This window comes from Apium graveolens, chromosome 9 (assembly GCF_009905375.1).
Source record: "Apium graveolens cultivar Ventura chromosome 9, ASM990537v1, whole genome shotgun sequence".
In the NCBI taxonomy this organism is placed as follows: domain Eukaryota; kingdom Viridiplantae; phylum Streptophyta; class Magnoliopsida; order Apiales; family Apiaceae; genus Apium; species Apium graveolens.
The window spans coordinates 20,851,612-20,876,550 of NC_133655.1; the positions used below are offsets into that span (position 1 = coordinate 20,851,612).

A 24,939-nucleotide genomic window follows, 5' to 3' on the forward strand; every position below is an offset into this window, starting at 1 on the left:
CGTCCCAGACGCGTGTCCCGGTTTTTTTATGAAATCATCCACATTTCACGGCCCGTACACGCAAAATCACCGAATCCCCGCCCGTTTCGGTGCGGGGATCGGAGCGGATCGGTCGGCCATCCCTACTGAACTGACTAGAATAAACGAATACTCTTATCACGATCAACCCCGAGAGTCAATCTTAACAAAAAAGACTAAAACCAAATTGAACTCCAGAGAGAAGAAGAATCATTTTAAAACTTGTATCATTTTGAAAAGCAAAACTCGGAAACTGTCTCTTGAAGTTGGATTCAATAGAGAACCCAGAGGCCAGACTCGAGAGGATCAGTGTCATGATCAACTCTGCCAGCAAAGTAAACAGAACCAAGCAGAACAATAGCCTAAAAGAATTTGCACCTGTAATCAACTTTCCAAAAGCTAGATTATCACAGATACCTATTTAATGGATTAGTTCAGACTTAATATTCACTTGCAAAGTTTTATACAATCAATCATAGTTATACAGGATACACAGTCGAACATAGTTATACAGAAGAGAGCAAACATCAAACACCACAATCTTGAAATTACATGAGTTTCGTTGGTCAAAGGTTTTGGTACCAACACAACCTCGCAAATACATCGTCTATTTTACTCCAAAAACTATGTCTCATTTCCATTGCTGAAGTTTGACCTTGCTTTAGAAATTTGGAACTTCATTATGAGAACCTCCCGATCATTGTTGTCTTGACTAGAGGCGGTCTAGGTCCTCTAGGAAGTCAAATATACTGTCTTGTGAACAAAACTGTAAATTCTGCACGTTCAAGTTCATATCAGTAGGGTTATTCAGTTTTATACCAAAGAAGATGAGGTTGGAGGAAACTTACTGAAAGCTGGAAATCTGGTGGAGTGTCCAGTTCTATATCATCAAGCTCGGGTATGCCACAGTTTATAGTCACATTGTTCTCTGCTTTAGAGGCATCAGGGACCTCAGAAAGTAAGGCAGATGAAGAGTCATGACGCAGATCTGAATCAGTATAATTATTTTTAAGAGCAGAAGAATCGAGAATCTCATCACATAACAATGAGTCCTCGATTCCATCCAAATGAACAGCTTGAGATTCGTCTGCTAGATAAGGAAAATCTATATCATCCTTCAAGTGAACATCAGAAGAAGGTTGATTCATCTCCATGACAAATTTTGCCCTGTGATCAACAGATTGAGATTTGCCTGCAAGATAAGAATAATCTATCTCCTCCTTCAAGTGAACATCAGAAGAAGGTTGATTCATCTCCATGACAAATTCTGCTCCGTGATCAACAGCTTGAGATTCTCCTGCAAGATAAGAATAATCTATCTCCTCCTTTAAGTGAACATCAGAAGAAGGTTGATTCATCTCTGTGATATATTCTGCTCCCTGCTCAACAGCTTGAAATTCACCTGCTAGATAAGAATAATCTATCTGATCCTTCGAGTTAACATCAGAAATAGGTTGATTTATCTCCGGGACAAATTCTGCTTCCTGATGAACACAATAATAGTGCATAAGTTAAGATCACCGCACCTTTTTTGTTGATATGTATATTGCAAGAAAGTTTTCTGTATGGTGTTTCCCAGGAAACACTTGGGTTGGCAGTTAAATGCATTAAACCAAATTGACTAATCTACAATCTACTGATAGACCAGATGACCAATTTCAACAACAGGAAGCAGAAAAGCTCCAACTCTGGTCTTTCAAACCGATTTACCAGAAAAAGGATGAGAGTTGCAACAAACAGAAAACAGGTTCGTCAAAAATTTGAAATACAATGAAGTGTCCTAAATGAAAATGTGAAAGTTGTATCACTGACCTGTATTGGTGATCGATGTAGAAAATCATCCATGATATCATCCAGGTACCCAGATTTTCCTGGCCTTGGCGGATTAGGAGTATTTGTCTTTGGTGTCTTGGGACTAGTGTGCAACATGACCTTCACAGATTCTGTTATAGCAACTGGATCGTCTATCTTTTCAGATTGCCCGGATTCTGTTATAGCAACTGGATCATCAATCTTTTCAGATTGCTTCGGCTGCTGATAGAAAATTTTAGAGACCACATAATCACCATCTTTTTCATCTTCTTCAGTCCCGAGATGGTATTGATGCATAACCCAATTAGATTTACCAGGCTTTGAACCCTTTATTGCACTTCTGTATAGAACCATGATTTTCTTACTGCCCTTCTGGGTTCCATTCTCCAACACAGGTTTTGTCTTGCCTGTCTTATGCCAACGCACATGCTCCTTACCTGAACTATCTTCGTTTTGAATCTTCCGACGCTTCCTTTGACCAGTGGCATAAGCATTGGCTGTTTTGTGAAAGAAATAGACACTAGTTCCATCTTCTTTAGCACCTAGAAAGATCATGTAGACATGAAAATGATATTAATATATACTTATATGTAACTGATGAAAACATAGTAATAACAACAATAATGAAAATTTCGGATTAGAAACAAATAAGAGGCTCAATATAAATAACCTAAGCAAGCATACCAAGTACAATGGTTTGTTCTTAAACAAGTTTCCAGTATAATTTATTCATAAGCCAACCGAAATGAAATCAAAATAATACAATTTTCTAAAATTTGTTCTGTTCTAATGGTCAGTAGCCTGCTAAAATCAGGAAAGGACTCCTAAAATGAAATGAAAAAACCAAATTCACACCGTCCTTTCAGAAAAATGTTATTTTAAAATGATACTCTAGATTAAAATCTTCCCATTGATTACTATGCCCAAAATCGGTGACAAGTTATACAGTTTTGCTAAAGACGTGTCTTTACAAGGGTACAAATAGCAGTAATTTGTAGTGTGCATAAGGTACTGCAATACAAGCAACCCCAATGGGATAACTTATTTTGACCCCCTAAAATATAGAAGAATAATGCTTACCTAAAATCTAGGGAATCAGAAAGTTACTTTACTCCAACGATATTCCCTATATCGGTTCCCTGTATCTTTTAAAGTAATATTTTATTAATATTGAATAAGTGAAAATGAAGAAGAAAAGAGATAGTGTTAAAATAGACAAGAATATGGCTTGAGATGCGAGTGGGAAGTGACATGGAAGTTTTAGGGGATTGAATTTTGCTCCCCCAAATAAGGAGTTGAGTTTTCTCTCTCCTGAAATTTAAAGGGGATGGGGAGTACCATTGGAGTGTTGTTTTTCATTTAAAATCCCTATATTTGTCCACCTAGACCGAATATAAGGAATGGGGTGGATTGGAGTTGCTCAACTTAAAAGAACATGAAGTACTAGAATCAATGGCCACCAATTGAACAACATACTGAAAACTCATCTCAGCCAAGTTCATCTGACCGCCCACATCTTATATCATCAGTTAATAATACTACTATATAAGCATTGGGTATACTAAATCTAATAAGCTTTGTGTGGCAGTAGTGTTAAGTCTAAGAAATATCTCACCAGGAAGATTTTCAGGATGTGTATAGCAGATCCCATTTTCCGTATCTAGTGTTGGGATGAACTCATCAATAAACATGTGCGGGCTAGATTTTCCAACACCGCACTTTGCTGCCAAGTGTTCTACGATTTCAACATCAGATGGGTCAAATTTCACACCAGCTGGCAGTCCAGGCCATGCATTAGACACCTGTGGAAGAATAGATTCACCATATATAAAGTTCATATATCTAACTTGCACAGACTAGTGTCATGTATATTAACAATAATTACATCAATGACACTAATCCTTCGCTAGACTACAGCTAAAAAAATGCAATGATACAGCCGATTACTAACTACTGGACCAGTCAGCATAGGTGTATTGACAAAAAGTGATCTTAATAAGCAGCAAGGACGCAATTATCATCTCCAAATGTGCTAATTTATATTGGTTATACTAAACAGTGATGGAAAACAATGGTACACAGATAAAGTAGAGGCAGCAATCACGCTCGACAAGTTAACATGATCAAAGCTTTTGCATGACTGGCATAATTTTCTTAATGTATACTGCACGGTGCACGCATAGGAAAAAAAAGTTCAACCTACATCACTGTTATCAATGTAGTGAAAGCAATTGGGGCATTCACGAATCGCCCCGCAGTCTTTGATTTGATCTGCAACAGGAAGACTTGCATGTTTTACTTTTTTAGCAATTGATCGGCCATCGACGAGCCAGCTCCTGTGTCAGTTGCACAGAAAACACATTCAACAAATTTATCAAACAAGAAGCATTAAAAAGTAACTAAAGGAAACACTCAAGCAGTAGAAATTATATAAGGCACGGGAATTAAACTAAACGGCTTTAAAATCTTCCGTGGAGGGTTTTTGTTGGAAGTTTAAATTACTAAATCAGTGACACGATTTAAATAATTGAACCAAGTCATACTTGCTTGGTGTTTTCTTCTTTTTTATTTTACTGTATATAACATTCATGCAGTCATGCTTCATAGATTACAGTTTCTTAAAAAAAAAAATATTGGGTGGTTAATGGTCGACTGCAGAAATAGAGATACTCTCATGCCCATGACTTCACCAGGGATAAACTCTCTACTTCTTATCACCGAGAGAAGAAGGCCCTCGACTAGGAGAAGACCAAGGGAATCTTATGAAACTTAGTATACTATAATTAGACAACTAATAATACACGGAATCTGAATAGAAGTAGAGAGATACATTTCAGGGCTACAAACGATAGTAAGCCGAGTAAGAAGCACTAATATATCGACTCTATATTTGAATTCAAACACTCAAATAAAATGTACCAATTAGATACTTTAACTATGACAAAGACATCTGTTTAGAACACCTAATGATTAATTTTTTACAACCGAAGCCAGTTCTAATGGTTGCTGAAAATGTTAAAAATCCTATATTAGAAAAATTGTACATTTAGATAAGTGGATAAGAATTAGTAAGTTCGTGTTAAAATTAGCAAATTTGTCTGTTTATGCATAGGTTACCACTTGCCAACAATACATTCTGGGACAAGAACAGATAAGATGTAATGCACGACCCTGGATAAAGAAAAGACAGTACTTGCATCTCCATCTCCAGCCATACTAAATTAAAACTTTTGCATCAACCAAGAAGTTTTTTGTTTTTCCTTTTTTTGCCAATTAACCAAGAAAGTTACCTTCGAACATCTAAGAAATTTTCCTCTGTAATGTCAACATAGTTAAAATTCAATCACAGATGTATATCAAATCTACAATTCTATTATGTTGACATGTTACATGTGCTGCTAAGTGCACAGCAATGGCCTTAAGTAGTAAGCAAGCTTATAAATTTGAAAGAAATGGAGAAACACTGAAACGTATGTGTGATTATATTATATACTCCAAAATCCAAAAGTAGAAACATTTAGGAACAAGAATGATGCTTCAATATAATACAAACTATTTTGCACTATAATAATAAGGAAACCTGCCCCATTTTTATAACAAAAACTGGACCTTTTTTTGTTAGATAGAAAACTTCAGTAACTCGGGGGTTTTACACATTTGAACGATAATCGAGTCTGATTTTTTTTCTTATCAAACTCAAGCTAAACGTTTTCTGAAAGAACTAATCCAGGCTCAATAACCTTATTAAAAAAAAGAACTTTTAATTCAACCTGGTAAGCTTATTTAATCGATTCGAGCTTATCGAGTCCGAATGTGCTTGTCATCGAGCAACTAAAACACAAATCCAGGTATATTTCACTCAAGACCCCAACAAATACACTAAAAACCCACATAAATGAACTGATTATTACCTTAATCGAACTAACAATCCATCAATAAAAATGCCCAATAAGGAAAAACAAACATACATTCAAATCATCAAAGCTAAAAGAACACAAGCACAGTAAAAATAAAGCAGAAAACAAGACCCATTTGGATTCATAAGCACAAAAATCAAAATCAAGAAAAGGGGTTAATAGAATCACAATCGCTTCACACCCCATGTACATACATACATTATTAAAGGCAGCATAGATGATTTTAGTAAAGATTTTTCTTACCTTGCCATGCTCACTGATCGCCGCCTAGTAGAGAGAGAGAGAGAGTGGAGAGAGAAGAGTGTTTTAACTATGGTTGTGTATAAATAATTATAGACACAGAGTGCGAGCGGGAAAACATACTGATGTACCAATAATATTATTAGTCTATATTTTTAGGAGATGATCTTCTTTGCTTAATTAGCCAACCCCTTCAAATGGGATTGTTGTCCTTTATTTATACTAAGTCCCAAATGGGCTCAATCCTTACAATCTGGGCCTTCTTGGGCTTTACATAATGTATTGTGATTATTCTAACTATAATTCCTTTGGGCCGTCTTGTTCTGGTCCAACATTAGTCCCCCTCCTTGCTTTGCGCGATATCTTTAGATTTGCATTTTCGTGCTCTCCACCCTTGCGCTTTGAATTCCGAGGTTTTTGTCTTGATACCTGAATAAAGTTAGTGACCGGACAGGATAATGAAATGAAGGGAAAAATTAGTGAAAAAACGAACGAACGAAGCAAAAGAAAAATAAGAAATAACTGTTAATTCGAGATAGGAGTCAAATGTGTGTGTCCGAAAAAAGAAAGGAATTAAACGTAATGCTTTTTTTTTTTTTTTTTTTTTGAAGGTATATATCCGCTCATGTGTGTTTTTGAATTTATTTTTCCAGGTTTTTTTTTTTGTTTTTGCAGGTTTCCAGGCTAACCTCTTCGACTTCCTCTCCAGGTATCTAAAAGGGGATTGCAGCGCGTTCTGGGCTCGCACTGTAAGTCGTCTACTCTCTCTCTCTATTCCTTTTCCTTTTTATCTGCGGGTCGGTCGTGTTTATAGTTTACCGATTTATGATGGCCGACTTTCCTTCGTCGTCGTCGTCGCATAGTGCCACCAACCGGGACCCCGGGAAGCGACCGTTAGAGGAGGGTGACGAGGAGTCTGTTTTGAACTTGGATAATCTAGAGATCCCGGACCTAGGTCAGTGTGGATCCTTTGATTTCTTAGAAAGCGATGAGTTTTTGAGGGGGGTGCCTCCAGGTCCTATGCCCTCTCCGCCCTTAAGTCCTCGTACCCTGGAACTTAGGAATAGAACGGTCGAGGAAAGTCTTCGACTAGGTAGGATCGAATTTGAGAGCAAACCTAGTTTAAACTATCTTAGTTATTACATCACCGTCGACCCCCCTGCGAGTAAGTTGGAGAAGTACATCGACCTGTCTAACGGCTACCGTTACCGAGTGCCGACAGCAGATGAGAGGGTTTGGATGATGCCCGAGTTCGGGATGCATGGGGTTGCGATGATAATGTTTCAGTTTGGTCTTCGTTTGCCCATGCATCCGTTCTTCCTGACGATGTATGAGGCTATCGGTTGTGGTTTAGGGCAGCTGACACCAAATTCTGTTGCTCAGTTAAGTGGTTTCGTGGCGCTGTGCTGTGATAAGGGTCGATCACCGACTTTGAAATTGTTTTTCTCTATTTATGGTGTGCGGTACTATGGTGGCCAAGTATATTTCGACTCCCGACATCGACGGATGAAGATTGTTAGTGTTAGGTCATCGAATTCTGGTTATCACTCGCAATGGTTGTACGTTGGGGGTCCTGACTTGGAATTTGTAAAGCCTTGCGGGAAAGTTAGCCAGGGCACGATTGATTATTTAAATAACATGGAGAAGCACGATACTGCCTACCTCGATGAGTTTCATGGGTCGAGGACATGGTATACGCACTTAGATTTGAAGGACTCTGGATTCTTAGGGATGCACGATTGTAAGGGGGATGTATTAATTGTTATTGCCCTTATTTTGCTTATGTACTTAGTTTTTGTACTTGTCATTGTCGGCTCTTGCTTATTTTAATTTTCGTAAGTGCTTATATATAGGATAGCTGACTTATGGTTTTGTTTGTTTCTTTGTAGTGGAAGGCGCCTCACTTAAAAAGGTTTTAGACGGCGGGATTCGAGGAGGAATGGACAAGGCGATGATGTTGTTATTGCAGCGTGCTGCGAGGAAGCCTGCTGATGCGGCCAGGGCTGGACCGTCGGGGGTTCCTCATTCAGTTTCAATTGAATTGCTTGATGACCAGGGAAACAAGGTAATTGAAGACAATGAGAGGGTTGTTTCAGATCTTGTCCGCGTGGAGGGCAACCCTCGAAAGCGGTTTCGGAGGGAGGATGATGAAGTGGTTGTTGGAGGCCGGGGGGTCGGGTTCGAGGGTGTGAACAAAGATGTGGCCACTGCCGGGGAAAGGGTTTATGGGAAGAAAGAGGTGATGAGGGTCGAGATTCAGCCCACGGAGCGATGGACGGGGGGATCAACTGTGCCCTTGAGGGCACTTAACCTCTTTAACTTACCTCAGGACTTGGTTGCTTATGATGGGAGGAAGCGTGAGGACCTTGTTGATCGATGTAAGAGCCGGGCTGGGAGGGTACGTTCATTCCCTTCTCTTTCTTTTTAATGTGCATGTTTCTTTGTTTTCATGTTCGGTCATGGTCGTTTATAGTCATAGTTGCCGACCCTGTTTTCATGTCCCCCCCCCCCTTTTTTTTGTTTTGCAGTTTCTTTCCGATTTTATGCATATACTGGAGGATTACAAGGCTGATGTTGATGGTGAGGCTTGTTCCAAGCTCGAAGCTGAAGTTGCTGCCTTGAAGGGGGAAAAGAAGAAGATTGCGGTGGGTTTTGCGGAACTTGAGCACAGGGTGGCTGATTTGACTAAGGCAAATTCCGCACTGTCGAAAAAGGTTGCTGAGATGGAGGCTACAGAGCAGGTGTCGAGTGGGAGGATACAGGAGCTCGAGGGTCGACTGCTCGAGGTGGAAAGGGAGCTTGAAGAGGAAAAAGGCAAGCGCCAAGGCTTGCTTCGACAGGTCGAAGGAATGGATGGCTCCTACAAGTTGATTGTGAAAGAAAACGCGGACTTGAAGACAGAGGTAGAGAAAGCCGTTGAAGATATCGCTGGTGCTCTGGGCGATGGTTATGGACGATGCCTTCGGCGGATGGAAGAGGCTGGTTTTGCCATCGAGGGTCATGCCTTTGATGACTATCTTCGTGACCTGGCATCGAAGGGTGGTAAAGCGTGAAGGCAGGGTATGCCCTGTGATTTTTGTAATTGAATTTGAACATTTTTCAAGTGTTTAAGAGCTTTATTGATACCAACATCATGGAAGTCCCAGAACTTGAGAAGTGTAGTAATCACTGTGGTCCTGGATTTGTAAGAAGTATAAGGTATGTGATATTGTTTAAACTTATTTCTACGATGTAATCAGTTACGTATTGGCTGGTTTTGCTATCTATTTGTCTCGAGTTTGAAACATTAAGTCGTTTGTTAGCTTCGTAGTCGAGTGTTTACATTATGAGAGAGATTTAATTGCCCGGACCGTCGTCGTGAAGTGGTTGTATAAACACTTGTTTAGAAATGAATGATTATTTTTAGTTAAGGAGCGAAGGAAGTGAAAGTCTGTGCTTTTTCCAAGTTAAAGAAATTGGTTCATCGTAACCTCGTAGCGACCCCTATTATATCGAGGGTTTGTTTTTGAAATGGCATTTTACTGCCTCAAGATAACAAGTTACAACTGAGATTAAATTACTGATAGAACTTTTTGAGGTGAATTCCATTCCAAGCATTTTTGATGGGTTTCCCGTCGAGGTGCGCAAGCTCATAGGTCCCCGAGCTTACAAGTCTCGAGATCCGATAAGGGCCTTCCCAAGCTGGTTTGAATTTTCCTGAGACAGTGGGTTGTGACGCTGCGGAATCTCTTAAGACAAGGTCGTTAACCTTGAAGTCTTTGGGTTTGACTTTTTTGTTGAAGTACCTTGCAGTTTTTTCTTGTTGGGCAACCATCCGCATTCGGGCTTCTTCCCTTGTTTCTTCTAACAGATCATTGTGAAGGCGGAGTCCGATGAGAGATAGAGCGGGATCGAATACGTCGATCCGTGGTGAGCTGAGACTTATCTCGACAGGTATGACAGCGTCGACTCCATATGCAAGTCGGAAGGGAGTTTCGCCCGTCGCACTTCGGGGAGTCGTCCTATACGACCACAATACATTCGGTAGTTCGTCGACCCAACATCGGGGTACTTCTTCAATTCTTTTCTTCAGGCCTTGTAGGATGGTTCTATTTGTTACCTCTGCTAGTCCATTTGCTTGGGGGTATGCTACAGATGCTTTGATGTGCTGGACTTTTAATTCGAGCAGAGCCTCCTCAAACTGCTTTCCTACAAACTGAGTGCCGTTATCAGAAACTAAGATTCTGGGGATCCCAAAGCGAAAGACGATGTATTCCATAAAGAATTCTATCATCTCTTTTTCTCGTATTTTAGCAAGTGGCTTTGCTTCGACCCATTTGGTTGCGTAATCCACCGCGACTACGATGTATTGGCACTGATTCTTGGATTTTGGAAAGGGACCCACAATGTCTATTCCCCATTGGAAAAAGGGGCATGGGCTGAGAATAGAGTTCAGCTCAGTTGTGGGTCGACGGTTTACATTTCCGTGCAGCTGACATGCTTGACATTTCTTGACGTAATCTTCACAATCTTTCCGGACTGTAGGCCAGAACAGGCCTTGTCGGATAACTTTGAGGGCTAATGTTTTTCCTCCTAGGTGTTCTCCACAGATTCCCGTATGTATTTCCACGATCGCTTGGAGAGCCTCTTCTGGAGACAAGCAACGGAGCAGAGGCTCAGAGAGGGCACGTCGGTATAACTCCGAACCCACAACACAGTAGTTCCTGGCTTTGAACATGAGAGTGCGGGCTTCGGACTTATGCTCAGGCAACTTGTTGTCAATAATGTACTCAAGGAAGGGTTGGCGCCAATCGAACCTAGCCTGGATTTGATTGACTGATATTTCGTCGATAGAGGGGGTTTCCAAAATGTCGACGTATGTTGGGCTGAGATTAGTGGGGAGACAGGAAGAGGCTAGTTTAGCTAGCGAGTCTGCCCACTGGTTTTCCTCCCTGTCGACGTTTGACATTTTCCATGAAGGGAATTTGCTAAGAAGCTCTTGTGTTCTTGTTAAATATCGGGCCATCCTTTCATTATGCGTCTTAAATTCGCCACTTATTTGTTTGCAAACCAACTGAGAATCCCCAAATATGTCAATGACCTCTGCTTCGAGATCGGATGCGAGTTTTAGACCGGCAATGAGTGCCTCGTACTCGGCCACGTTATTTGTGGCGGAGAACCCGAACTTGAGAGCCTGCTGAATTTTGAATCCCCCTGGGCTGATTAATATGACCCCTGCTCCTCCAGAGCCGGACGTCGAGGAACCATCAACGAACAGAAGCCACGGACGAGACTGGTCCTCTTCAGGTTTGTGCGTCTTGGATTGGAACTGGCATTCGGCGACGAAATCTGAGAGAACTTGGGCCTTGATCGCCGTTCGAGGTTTATACTCGATGTAGAACTGACTCAACTCGATGGTCCAAGCTGCGAGCCTGCCTGTTATGTCGGGCTTGTGCAGGATTCTTTTCAGAGGGAGATTGGTCAGGACATGGATTTCCCTCGCTTGAAAATAATGGCGTAGCTTACGACTCGCGACAACGAGAGCGTATACGAGTTTCTCGACTTGAGGGTACCTTGTTTCCGCGTCTCGTAGTGAGTGGCTGATGTAATATACAGGAATATCTTTTCCCTCATCGACACGGACCAATACTGCCGCGACCGTTTCGTCGGAAGCTGAGAGATATACCCGTAGCGGCTCACCTGTTAAGGGTCGTGTTAAAACTGGAGGATTTGTCAAAAACATCTTTAGCTCTGTGAAATTCTTTTCACAGTCTTCGTTCCATTCAAACTGCGATGACCTGGAAGCTTTTTTCATTGCAGAGAAAAACGGGAGGCATCTCTTTGAAGATTGAGGAATGAACCTTCGAAGTGCGGCTATACACCCTGTGAGTTTTTGTAAGTCTTTAATGGATCTTGGTTTGCTCATTTCTAGGATGGCTTTTGTCTGAGCTGGATCGGCCTCGATGCCTTTCTGGGTAACAAGGAATCCCAAAAATTTACCTGCAGTAAGGCCGAATGAACACTTTGCCGGGTTCAGTCGCATGTTATTTGCCCTTGCATTGGTGAACGTTTCTCGAAGGTCTGTCACGTGGTCGGAGGTAGCTTTTGACTTTGTGATCATGTCATCGACGTATATTAGCATGTTTCTTCCTATCTGCGAAGAGAATATTTTATCCATTGTCTGCTGAAAAGTAGCACCCGCGTTGATTAATCCGAAGGACATTACTTTGTATCCAAAGACCCCTCTATGAGTGATGAAAGCAGTTTGTTGCCAGTCATGGGAATCCATCTTAATTTGATTATACCCCGAAAAGGCGTCCATAAAGGACATGAGTTCGTTTCCCGCTGTGGCGTCGATGAGTTGGTCGATATTGGGCAAAGGGTAAAAATCTTTAGGGCACGCCCTATTCACATCTGAATAATCAATGCACATTCTCCACTTCCCATTGCTTTTCTTAACCAGAACTACGTTTGATATCCACGTGGGGAATTGCACGGGCTCGATGAAACCGGCGTCGAGGAGTCTGTCGACCTCTTGGTCGATGGCTGCTCTTTTCTCGGCCGAGAATATACGTTGTTTCTGGCGCACAGGCCTGGTGTCTTTACTGATGTGCAGCGAGTGTCGAGCAATGGTTTCTGGGATGCCAGGCATGTCTCTCGGGACCCAAGCGAAAATGTCGGAGAATTCCCGAATGAGGTTTGTGATATCTCTTTTGAGATCTGATGAGAGGTTTTTGCCAATTCTTGTTGTTTTATCTGGGTTTCCTTCAAATACTTCTATATCTTCTGTTTCTTCAAGAGGGGAGCATGAATTGCTTGTGGATGAGTCAACCAATTCTCTTGGGTCGATATCTAGTACTTGATTGACTTCTAGCTCTTCCTCTGTCTTTTTTCTTGGAGAAACGGTGGTTAGATAGCATTGTCTTGCTGTTACTTGATCACCAATCATTTCTCCCACGCCGAAATCTGTGGGAAACTTCATTTTCAAGTGGGAGATAGATGTTATAGCTCGGAGCGCGGTGATCGTTGTTCGTCCCAAAATGGCGTTGAAGCTTGAGGAAGCGCTAATCACATGGAATTTGACCATTTTCCAAATCTGACAGGGAGGGGAACCGAAAAGCACTGGCATATCGATGGTTCCTACAACGTGAACCTCATTGCCTGTGAACCCGTATAGCGGGGTTCGGGAGTTTTCGAGTCTTCGATCTCCTATGTCCATTCGGGAAAAAGCATGGTGATATAACACGTCGACGGAGCTACCATTATCGACCAACATTTTCTTAACCGTATTGTTTCCCATACGTGTTGTGATGACGAGAGCATCTTGATGACCTTCGATGAGACCGGGACGATAATCGTCATCCGAGAAAGAGATGACCAGGGAGGGATTCACTCGAGGGCGTTTAGCTGTCGAGGGATTGACATTAAAGACTTCTCGGGCATAAATCTTGCGAGAGTTGTGGGAGAGACCCCCGGCGGCTACGCCGCCAAAAATAACGTCGATTACACGGTCGTTTTCGCCTCGATACTGACGTCTGGGTTCATCATCGTGTTGCACATAGTGGACTAGTTGCCCTCGACGAATTTTTCCTTCGATGAGATTGCTTAGTTGAAAACATTGCTCTGTTGTATGGCCGGTGTCTTCATGATATTCACAATATCTGGAGCTTGGGGGTCTTCCTGGTTTCATGGGTCTTGGAGGGCGAAAGTCCGGTTCCGTTTTTAACACCGCCAAAATTGTCGTTTTCTCAGTATTGAGTTTCGTGAACTCTTTTTCAGATCGATTGTGGGGTTGCCAATCCCTTTCTCTTCTATCTCTCGGGGGGAGGTCCGATGTGCGAGGCGGGGGCGACCTACGTCGCTCTCGGCGCCTTTCCCTCGCAGGGGATCGTGGACTGTAGCTTCGGCGTCGTTCGTACTTTGACGACCTCCGTGGAGATTGTATACAGCTTACCGCTTCTTGAAGCATCATGCGGTGTTCTATAATCTGGAACGCAGCCTGTAGTGTTTTCGGCCTTTTTTCAAAGATCTCTTCTAAAAGGAGGCCATGCCTAGACTTATCGATGCCCGCTGTCAGGAAATTGACAGCCATCTGTTCTATTAAGTCTGGAATTTCCGCTATTTCTTCCCTGAACCGGGTTAGAAAACTCCTGAGACTTTCGCCGGAGCGTTGATGCATTGTCATCAAGGATGCAGTAACTTTGATTCCTTTGTAGTTGCTGGAAAATCGGGCTTGAAACTTGCTTTTCAGGGTTGTCCACGAGTCGATTGACCGAGGTGGCAAGTTACTGTACCATCGGAGAGCCGTGCCTTGAAGGCAAGTGGAGAAGAACTGACACCTAGCGATCTCCGAGTGGCCGAAGAAAGCCATGCGGCCGTCAAATGTATTTAGAAATGCTAGCGGGTCCGAGGATCCGTCGAAATGATCGAGAACAGGCGTTTTCAACGTCCTGTCGATGCGCGCCTTCTCAAGCACTAACGATAGGGGGCTCTCAGAAACGGTTTCAAACCCTGCCTGATTTCTCATCAAGGTACGCATCTGGGCGATTTCTTCCTGCATTTTAGCGAACTCCTCGTGAGATATAGATTCTGTGGATTCTGTCTGATGTGAGACATCGGCAGATGACACTGTCTTCTGTCGACGTTCGCGAGGTTGCGAATATGTTGACTCCGCCGAGGGCTCATATTCGTACTCCGCATCATCCTCATCATAAAATTCATCATCTTGTCCTTCATTTTGAATTGTAGTTTGTTGGAGCTCTCGACGGAGACGGTGAATCTCACGTTTTCGCTCAAGTTTAGCCTGCAATCTCTGAGCTTCACGCTCTAGAAACTCGAGTTCTTCATCTGAATCAAGGGAATCTTTCGGATTTCCTTGGTTTTGGGCTTTTAGCCTTTCTTTCTTTTCCAAATGTAGCCGAACGTCGCTCGAGAGAACTTTTTTTCCTTTAGATGTTTGAACTCTAAAACGCTGGTCTGACACAGCTTTTCTTTTTCTGTCCCTTTGGAGAGAGTCCTTCAATCCTAGAAATTGATCTTCTGGAGGAGCCTCAGGTGGAGGGAACAGACACTTCGGCTTCAATGCCGGTTGTTTTGGAAGCTCGCGATCGTCGTGGGTCGAGGGGTCGGCGGCAACTTCTGCCGTCAACTTCTTTACCTGAGTTGGTCCGGCGGTTCCCGGATCAAGCTCTTCTACAATCATCTTCTGGTTGGATCTTGTTAAAGCAAAGCTCCTTCTAGCGCCAAATGATGTACCAATAATATTATTAGTCTATATTTTTAGGAGATGATCTTCTTTGCTTAATTAGCCAACCCCTTCAAATGGGATTGTTGTCCTTTATTTATACTAAGTCCCAAATGGGCTCAATCCTTACAATCTGGGCCTTCTTGGGCTTTACATAATGTATTGTGATTATTCTAACTATAATTCCTTTGGGCCGTCTTGTTCTGGTCCAACACATACGTTTTTGCTTCGTTTCCATTGCCTCGGGTCCGAACCTAATTTTTCTGGAATACACTTCTAAACTTTTACCGTAACTTTTAGTTTTTTTTATATATCTTTGTATATTAATTAACTTGTATCTAAAATATACATATTTGTATTTGTGCGGTCAATTTGAAAAAATAACATCTTTATTTTTTGAAAGGGCAGGGCTTTGTGAACGGTTTTTTCATTTTTTGGAATGAAATGAGAGTAAATATATTTATTAGGCATTATATATCGGATAACGTTGATTGATGGATTTGTAAATTTAAAAAAAAATATGTAAAATTTGATATATATATATATATATAAGTGTAGTTAAATATAGAATTCTTATTGTAAGATTATATAATATTAATATCTATAAGTATTGGTTGTATTGCAGAAATATAAATTCTTGTAATAAGGCTATTTTTCATTTAAATCAATTTAGATGTATAAATCGTATATACATAAGCTAAATGTTATCCTATTTTAAAATTTGTCATGAAAAAATAACAATTTAGTAGATTAAAGTTTTCGTGTGAAAGATTAAAATTATAATTAAGATTTTGAAGTTTATAATTGTAGTGTTAAAACTTATAATCTTCAAAATTAAAGAAAATTACTCATTTATACATTAAAAATAGCAAGTACATTGTCGTTTGTTGTTGGTTAAGTACTAGGTTGTGGGTTGACTGAAGCAAGAACCAAACCTTCACTAACGGGAAGCCGTGTCTGTCGCCCACTATGACTTGTCATGACCCTTTTACATTGAACCCCGCCCTTGTTTTAATTTTGTACCTCCTTCAGATTTTGTAAGTATTCCTATATTGTTGGTGGGACCTACTAACAACTTGCTCCCCAAGCTAAACATTAGGAAAAGACAGTAAATCATCCTGTAATTACTCCAGGTCTGTATTCGCAGGTCTGCATGTAATTTGCGGATATAATATATGCCAAAGCCCAAAGGTAACCAGACAAGGAGTACAAATAATAAATATTTAATCTTTCTTTACACGTTTACAAACACATTCATAATCTTACTTAAACATTAATTCTTGGAAATATTTTTGAATTATGGTTAGTAAATTTTAATTTTTTTGTTAAACTTTTCCTAAATTTATAAAGCTCAATTTAAATTCATCCAAATCTAATTTATTTCATAATATTTTCTTTCATCTTTGACAACTACGTTATTTATATTTATTATATTTTATAAGTAGGAAGAGAATGAAAGTGAATTTAAATTAATGTTAAAAATATATTACTCCATTTTAAATTTATCACTAAATACGTAAGTTAGTCAATGTTATTTTATCTTATCATAATTTTTTTAAAAGAAATCAATATTTCAAAATGAAAATGTTAAAATATATTTTATTATAAAAAATAAACTAAGGACAAAAAGTAAGTTACTACTTCTAAGTTCTAACTTATATGTTATTACCATATGCCCTAAGGCATGTCCATTCATAAATTAGGATGATAACCGTCTTTTATAAAAATAAAATTTGGACTCATAAAATATGACTAGATGATACTATACCCGGCAATTTTCTATACATCACCAAATATATAGGAAAATTTTGTATTTACATTTATATTTTGAGTATATGAACACAAAATATATGATCAATATTTAGTGTCGGTTTTATTTTATTTTTCAAGTACACTCGGTACGACATACTCGAAATAAAAGTATTTATAATTAAATATTAATATTTATAATAAAATTATTAATATTTATTTTTGAAATAATATATGATTTATAAATTGTATATAATTATAATTTAAATTCATTTATTTATTTCAATTTATAAAAAAAAATTATATTAAATTTAAATTTTTTATTGTTTTCATTTATTTATTTATTTTATATTCAATTTTATAAGAAATTAAGATAGACGAACATGAACATTAAATATTTGATTTTGCGTTTGACATTTTTTAAAGATAATTAATTCATTAATCAGAAGTCATACGACCTCTAAAAAAATTATTAGAATTGAACAAATGGGCATAAAAATATAGAACAAATCATGATTTTTATTATTCAAGTTACGATTGTTGAGCGGATCTACCGCTAATATCAATGACGTAAACGGCTCATATATGAGAAAAAATTCTTTTTAGATAAACGGTATTTGATATTTAAGTATACGACAACTCGACAATAAGAACAAATTGACACGTCTCTATGCCAAATTGGCTGAAAATTAAGAAAAAGGAGACGAGAAAAACAAAAAATTGACAAAATTAATCTCAGCTGATTAAGCCGAACCATTCATAACGGTGTTAAATCTTAATTCCTACTTAATGGCTATTGGTAGGCCTCTAAAATGATTAGGGCAATATTGAGCATTCATTTACTGAAGTCTCGGATTATTTAATTTTCATTGTGTTCAGATTTGGGTTCGGTATCATTTTATTCAGATATAAGACGATACCGAAAATTAGAAGTCTCGATCCAAACCGAACATGAACTAATATCATTTTTTTTACCGGATAGTTTATGATCTATCGAATCCTAGTCAAATATAATCCACTAATAATATTTTAAATTTTATATTAAATTATATAATGAATATTTATTGTAAAATAGATATAACATTATAAATAAACTAAATAACAACAAATTAAAAACTTAAATATATGATGCATTAACTATATACAATTATATTTTTTTCATTTTATGTGTGGATAAATCATATTTTGTAATAAATTATATGTTAGATATTGAATATAACACGGAGGGGTGAACCTCTTTTGGATACTTTTAGCATTTTTCAAACTTTTATGGATGTATGGATAAAACAGATAAGAGATGCAGTTATATTATGTTAGTAGAAATAAAACTGAAATAAAACTGCAAACACAATATTTCAAAAATTCACTTAATCTTGTATTAAAATCAAGTTATGTCTTGTTACCAATCTTGGGTTCTTTATAAGTAAAAAACTCAGCGTTATTTAGCAAAAAAAAAAAATCAACGTTTATCTTGAGATAGTACAAGAAAAATTTAGATCTGTTTGTTACTCTTAAAAGGACCAATGTTTACTTTATATATTAGTAAACACAAATTTACACAATATGCAATAAGATGTACTAAACCATACTTTAAGTTATCTCTAAAGCTTTCCATTTCTGACTTAGCGAATCCTTGCAAATCTTGTAGGTCTGTGACATTCCTTAGTCATTTAATCTTGCCCCGTGATATTGTACACTTCAAGCTGTTTTTATAGATTTTTCAATCTAAGTGATTAGATCGTTTGTTGATTGATAATCTTGAATCCTTAACTTGTCGGCATTCTGTACTTAAGGTTCATATCGAGATTTTAGTTTATTGTATTGAAAACTGACATCTCGATAAGTATAATGGCTTATCGAGATCTCTTAGTTCTCTGTAAGTGTTTTTGACTTGTTGAGATGTTTGAGTTCTCTATAAGTGAACCTGGCTCGTTGAGTTCTCTAAAACTCTGCATGTAGAAATGACTTATCGATATTTTTGAGATCTCTATATGCATTCTGACTTGTCGATATCTCTGAGATATCTAATGGGAATTTGACTAGTTGATATCTCCAATCTTCATATTTTCATTTTAACTTGTCGATATCTCTGAGTTTTCTATATGCAGAAATGTTTTGTCGATATCTCAGAGTTCTCTATGTACATTTTGACTTGTAGTTATCTTTGAGATCTCTAATAATAATTTGACTTATCGATATCTCAAATCTTCACATCTTCATTTGAATTGTCGATATCTCTGATACTTCTATATAAAGCCATTTTGGATTTTTCAATAAGTCATTCTGCAGTTTTCGAATGACTTCTCTTTATGACTTGATATGTGACGTGTAGATATCTTGACTTATAACATTTTTCTCAAAACAGATTTATTCAACTCCAAATTTTTTCACTTTTTCTCCGAGGCATGATCTTGTTGATCTTATTTCAAAATTTATTTTTAGATTTGAGACTGTTCACTGAAAAAATACTCTAGTCTAATCTTTAACACTATTACATACTCAAGTAATACAATACATAATACATATTTAGACTATCATATAACTAAATCTCAGGTTGTTAATGTGATTCAGTCTTGTTATAATATACACATGTCCTGCACAATATTATATTTATATAAGATATTAAAAAATTATAAAATTGATATTTAATTATAAAAATAATGAATTAAAATTATAATATATATTTGGGTTTTAATCAAATAGGGCCACATATCATATTCGGATAGAATCACGAGAAAAAATATATAAGTGCGCGTATTCGGGATCACATTTTATCCGAGTATGATATTTCCATTAGATTTAGATCATATAAAAAAATGAACATGAGTCTTATATCATATTTTTGAATCGGATATAACCAAGATACGGAATAGTACAGATCAGTTTACATCCTATGCCATGTTTTTACCCTATCAATTCCTGGTCAAATGGCCATGTTTTACCGTATCAATTTCTGGTCAACTCGGCTTTCAGAACAGAAAGGACCGTGGGGGTCAATCCTAGTTCCTAGGTGGCTATGCTTTTACCATATTAACAATTTCTGGTTAGTTTGGCTTTCAAAACAGAAGGGACCGAGAAGGGACCGTTGCCTCTGTGAGACTGAGCCATCACGTCAGACCTGCACTCTTTTGCTCAAAATATTTCTTGCATATTATTTTGTAAGTACTAAAAATACATATAACCGACAAAAGAAGATACGATTCAATTGTAAATTTTAACCAATCCGGTATTCAATCACCTGAATTTTTACTCGGGGCAACTGTGGGTAAAAATTAACGACACTCATTTGGTCCATTAAATAAAAAGCACATTCAGCTTTGTCATAGAGTACTCGAGGAGGCTGACCTACTAGAAGTTAGTTTATACAAATCTCACACAGTAAAAATAAACCGTAAAACATAGCTTATTTAACTATGGTGGATTAAGAATCGTCACCACCAGACAATCACGTAATAACCAAAGCAAATACATTTTCCCTATTTGGTCATTCTTTGAATGACAATAATAACAGAAATTCGTGTATTGCGATGGAGGGTAGGTCTTTGGATCGACCTTATTTAACAAATATAAAACATCACAGCAACTCTGTATCCACTTGCACCCTAAAGGGTCTGCACAATTCAGTCACCATTTCAAAGTGTTAATCAACGGAACAGACTAATCAGGTGGAAGTAACCAAAGTTGTGCGGTTTTATATCAAAAGGTATGTTTCTAAAATTTAAGGTTATATGTAGTGAGTGCTCTGCGAGCTTCTCTGTTGGCATTTCTGATTTGATATATACCTACAGAAGTGAGTGACATAGATACTTTATTGAGATCAAAAGCACTGATTAAAGCAGAAGAAGTAACCAGCTCTCGGCTGGTTTTCCATTGGTGTTTTTGGAGTGTCCTCTGAGTCATCCCTTGCTCCCATTAAAGTGCTTGTTCCAGGAGATTCTGGTGGCAAGACAGCATTCTCAGAAGTGAAAATTCTTGGTGGTATGGCAGGTTGCATTGGTGAAATTGTTGAAAGATAATGCATAAGCATCTGTATTATCTGACTGAAGTTGGGTCGGTCATTTGGCTCCTCCTTCCAACATGATGTCACTATTAAAGCCAAATCCTCTGGAAGATTTTCTGCACTGGGCCTAGTGTTCTGAATATGGGAAACAGAAACTTCAAATCAGGTGCGACCTCCAATTTAAGGGATGGAACCCCTTAAATAGTTAAATCAGGACTTTGTCCAGTATTCTAAATTGGGAAATAATTTAGAAATAATTGGTTACCAAATACATGTCAAAGCCAACATATGTGTGCCAAATTTCGTACAAGGCCTCTTTGAAGAATGCTTTTGCAAGAAAAATATATAAACATAATGTAATTCCTCAATTAGCAAACATGTTCATCTTTTAAGGAATCGGTGAGATGTGATCTACCGCATATTACCAAGTATAGATTAAACCAGACTCCAATTGGGTTAGAGATAAAGATGTTAGTTTTCTGATCTCCAGCACTAAAATATACATACCCGAAACCTATGTTATTTTACTCCATCATATTTGGTTTTAAGTGAAGAAATTACCTTGAAAGCAGCAGCATATGCAGCCTGCAAATTCGACATGCCCTCAAATGGTAACTTGTTGTGTACGAGCTCCCATAAGACGATTGCGAAGCTGTAAGCATCCACCTTGTGGTTATAATGTTTTTTCTCCCCGTGCCTCAATGTGACTGTGCTGTAAAGCTGCAAATAGGCGAAGCTAATTATATGATGCACTAAGCTAATATTGCTAATATTTTTAAGTTTTAAGTAGCCACCTAGACGCACAAGCGTGCAAGATGTTTGGAGTGAAGGTGTGGTGAGGTTATATAGGAAATCATGAACTGAATCAATGAAAACCAACCTCTGGAGCCATCCAACGATAAGTTCCTGTTTCGGCGGTCATCATCTCAGTTAATGACTCTTCTCTTGCCAAACCAAAATCCGCCAGTTTAACAGTTTTGTGATCTGCTGTCAGGAGTAAATTTTCTGTAAAAGAATAAATGGAATGAGAAAAGATATTAATGCCATTGAGGTGCAGAAGCATCAAAAAATTAATATAGTCAACTACGCATAAGACATGTACACTTTTAAAACACATCACTGGTATTTATGAACAAACGGTACAATCAGAGACATGAGCTATTTCTAGGTTTAAGGGAGAGGCCATGTATATCTTAAATATTATAGTCACTAAAATCTCACCTACCTTGTGAGCCATACTGGATATCCATACTTCTCTAAGCCCATACACTGATAAACACTTTCATCCTCTTTGACAAAGGATATATCTATGGTTAATTATGGCGCAGATAAATATTTCCCATGCTTCTTAGACTAAATATAATAGGAAATCAAAGTATCACACAGTTTCTATAAGATTAGTGCACTCTAAAGAAGTTGAGAATGCACGCAAAGGCATCTAGCTAGTATCATATTTCATTTTTTCAGTCTAAGAGACTCTTAGACTAGTCAACAACAATTCTAGTAGACAATTCTAGTGGACATTGGTTATATAAAACAAAACTTCAAGTGTTTTTATCAAATTCCTCCAATGCATCTTCTATACAAATCTATCAATGTTTAAAATTTCTGAATCTCTTCAAGTACATTTTAGTTTGGAAACTGACGGGACCTCAATTCTTTTATATATTAAAGAAAAGAAAAAAAGGGCCATCAAATATCAAAGGTTATTTGGCAAAAATAATGTCAAGGGTTCAAGCCTCAATGAAGGCAAATGTGTGTGCAAGTATTCAAATTTCTTGTAACTTGCCTTACCTAAAAAAGAAGGGAAGTGACACCGGCGTTCAATCTTCTTAAATTGAAGCTATGTGAAAGTAATTGAGATAAATGTTTAAAAGTTAAGGGTACAGAGGATTAGAGGAAGTCTCCTACATTTGAGTAAAGTCAGCAAGAATTTACTTAAAGAAAGAAGGATGGATCTTCAGTATTCAATTGGCTGAAACTGTGCATACAATATTAGGAAAAAACTATATAATATTAGTATTTCACATGCCAAAAGGAAATAAGTAAACTACATCAGCGGTGATTATAGCAAAGCATGTGAATCAGCTACAGGTGTCAAGTTTTAAAGGTAATATCAGACATACTTAAGAAAGCATGACACAATCACATTGATCTATACATGCATCAGAAGCAGTACAATAAAAAATGTGAGGTGTACCAAAATGTCCATTAAAGTAGTAACAGCATCCCAGCAAGCAATATCTACCTAACCCCACAGTTTAGTGAAGATAAACAAGAATATAGCTAACTAGCAACCAATACCAGGTTTTAGGTCACGATGTATGATTCCATGAGAATGCAAGCATTCCATTGCACGAGCTATGTCAAGTGCAAATCCAACTGCTACCCGCAAGTCCAAGCATCTCGGCCGCATGTTCACCAAGTACTTTCGCAGTGTTCCACCAACAAGAAGCTCGGTAACTATGACACTGACAGGTTCCTTACAAGCTCCAATAAACTGTAGAAATCATTATAATCAGTGTCCAAGAATAATTATTAGCAAACCAAAATCCCTATGGTCAAAAAATCATGTTAACATGACTCCACAATTTGATAGAGAACAGAATTAATTATAATACCAAATCTGTATCCAAAGAATTTTAATTAAAAAAATAATTTCCCAAAGTCACTAACAAGATTTAAACAACCTTCACCAAGTTCTTGTGCTGAACTTTCGATAACATTGCAACTTCTCGGGCAAACCGGCCTTCCCTCTTTTTAATTTCTTCAGGTGTCTCTCCTTTATTCACAACTTTGATAGCAACATTCTTGTTTTTATATCTAAAAAACAACAATTTCACACAAATGACAATCACAATCAAACCGAAAAAGGCCTTAAGATCCAATATAAACATCTACTGTCTAGTTGCTTATAATTAACAATTACCAAACACACACACAACAATACAATCATAATATACGAGATTAATCAATGAGGAGAAGTTCAATCAGTAAATCACTGAACTTCTTTCTTCAAATGATCAAAGATTGCATTTTTACAAGAAAAAAGACATCTTTACTACAATATCAAAAACTAGAAAGACATAAAAACAGATATGAAGTTGACTTACTTTCCCTCATACACTTTAGCATGAGCACCTTCACCAATCTTTGGGCCAACAAACAGATGCTTTGGATCAATCAACCATTTAGCCTCCAAATTAAACTCATCCTCAGAGTAAAACCCATTTCCAGATCCCATTTTTAAACCCAACCCAAATCAAAAACACTCCCAAGAAACACTATAAGGCACAAAAGCACAAAACTTGTACTTGTTTTTCAGACCCAAAATCAAGATTTCAAAACCAAACAACAAAACCCCACATGTAAGAGACACGGAATTAAATTAAACAATCAAGAACCCACAAAACCCATGTCATAAAAAGTGGTTCTAGGAAAAAGAAACCAAGTAGTAGAATAGTAAACAATCAAGAAAAATAAAATCCCAGTTAGTACTTAATATATACTTGGCAAAAATAAAAGAGCCAGATGAAAGAAAAGGCAAGGAGAGCGTGTGAGACTTATTGGGTAGTTGGGGAACCTAGATTTATTAAAAAAGGATTGCAGCTTCTTCCTCTACTTGTTCATCTGCACAGATAAAGCCGCGGAAAGAATTGAGTCAGAGAATAGTGAGGTCGTGCTTGTATCTCTATTTTAACTATTTTATTTTGGCCTTGGTGGCTGTTCTAAAATACTGAATCGAAAAAAAAGTTAATCGGACAATCAATCACTAATCGTTTTAATGATTGAAAAATATGTAATTATTTTAATAATTAATCGGAATTCTTTTTCTAAGGAAATATATTTATGAAAATATGTACTTATTAATTAAATTTTAAAACTGAATCGACAAAATAATAGAATTTTTTAAAATAATTGATCTGGAAAATTGGTGATTTTTAGAATTATAATTTTGGAGAATAAATAAGTGGGAATTT

General features: G+C 37.9%; 3 protein-coding genes across 3 annotated transcripts; 1 reads left to right on the forward strand and 2 right to left on the reverse strand.

The window, feature by feature from the left end:
* Positions 1-416: 416 nt before the first annotated feature.
* LOC141687153 (uncharacterized) lies at positions 417-6,138 on the reverse strand. The gene is made up of 6 exons (XM_074492322.1): positions 5,991-6,138; positions 4,034-4,166; positions 3,446-3,632; positions 1,831-2,372; positions 867-1,502; positions 417-793 (listed from the first exon to the last, which is right to left on the reverse strand). The coding sequence occupies exons 1-6, from the start codon at positions 5,996-5,998 to the stop codon at positions 731-733; spliced, it is 1,569 nt and encodes a 522-aa protein (XP_074348423.1). The 5' UTR covers positions 5,999-6,138; the 3' UTR covers positions 417-730.
* Positions 6,139-8,226: 2,088 nt separating this feature from the next.
* On the forward strand, positions 8,227-9,266 carry LOC141687361 (uncharacterized). Its single transcript, XM_074492603.1, has 2 exons — positions 8,227-8,385; positions 8,516-9,266. Exons 1-2 carry the CDS (start codon positions 8,230-8,232, stop codon positions 9,038-9,040), a joined length of 681 nt encoding a protein of 226 aa, XP_074348704.1. The 5' UTR covers positions 8,227-8,229; the 3' UTR covers positions 9,041-9,266.
* An 11,189-nt stretch (positions 9,267-20,455) lies between these two features.
* On the reverse strand, positions 20,456-24,668 carry LOC141683988 (serine/threonine-protein kinase STY13). The gene is made up of 6 exons (XM_074488822.1): positions 24,073-24,668; positions 23,650-23,782; positions 23,264-23,459; positions 21,840-21,964; positions 21,521-21,679; positions 20,456-21,094 (listed from the first exon to the last, which is right to left on the reverse strand). Exons 1-6 carry the CDS (start codon positions 24,201-24,203, stop codon positions 20,777-20,779), a joined length of 1,062 nt encoding a protein of 353 aa, XP_074344923.1. The 5' UTR covers positions 24,204-24,668; the 3' UTR covers positions 20,456-20,776.
* Positions 24,669-24,939: the final 271 nt, after the last annotated feature.

Bases quoted from the DNA above. Each gene is read 5' to 3' on its own strand.
- LOC141687153 (XM_074492322.1), bottom strand. The intron at 3,633-4,033 runs GTAGGTTGAACT...ATTCTTCCACAG, and splicing joins ACTACATTGATAACAGTGAT to GTGTCTAATGCATGGCCTGG. The intron at 2,373-3,445 runs GTGAGATATTTC...TGATCTTTCTAG, and splicing joins ACATCCTGAAAATCTTCCTG to GTGCTAAAGAAGATGGAACT.
- LOC141687361 (XM_074492603.1), top strand. From the start codon at position 8,230: ATGAGGGTCGAGATTCAGCCCACGGAGCGATGGACGGGGGGATCAACT. The intron at 8,386-8,515 runs GTACGTTCATTC...TTTGTTTTGCAG, and splicing joins GTAAGAGCCGGGCTGGGAGG to TTTCTTTCCGATTTTATGCA.
- LOC141683988 (XM_074488822.1), bottom strand. From the start codon at position 24,203: ATGGGATCTGGAAATGGGTTTTACTCTGAGGATGAGTTTAATTTGGAG. The intron at 23,460-23,649 runs GTTGTTTAAATC...TGATTTCTACAG, and splicing joins AGCACAAGAACTTGGTGAAG to TTTATTGGAGCTTGTAAGGA. The intron at 21,095-21,520 runs GTAATTTCTTCA...TCCCATATTCAG, and splicing joins CATATGCTGCTGCTTTCAAG to AACACTAGGCCCAGTGCAGA.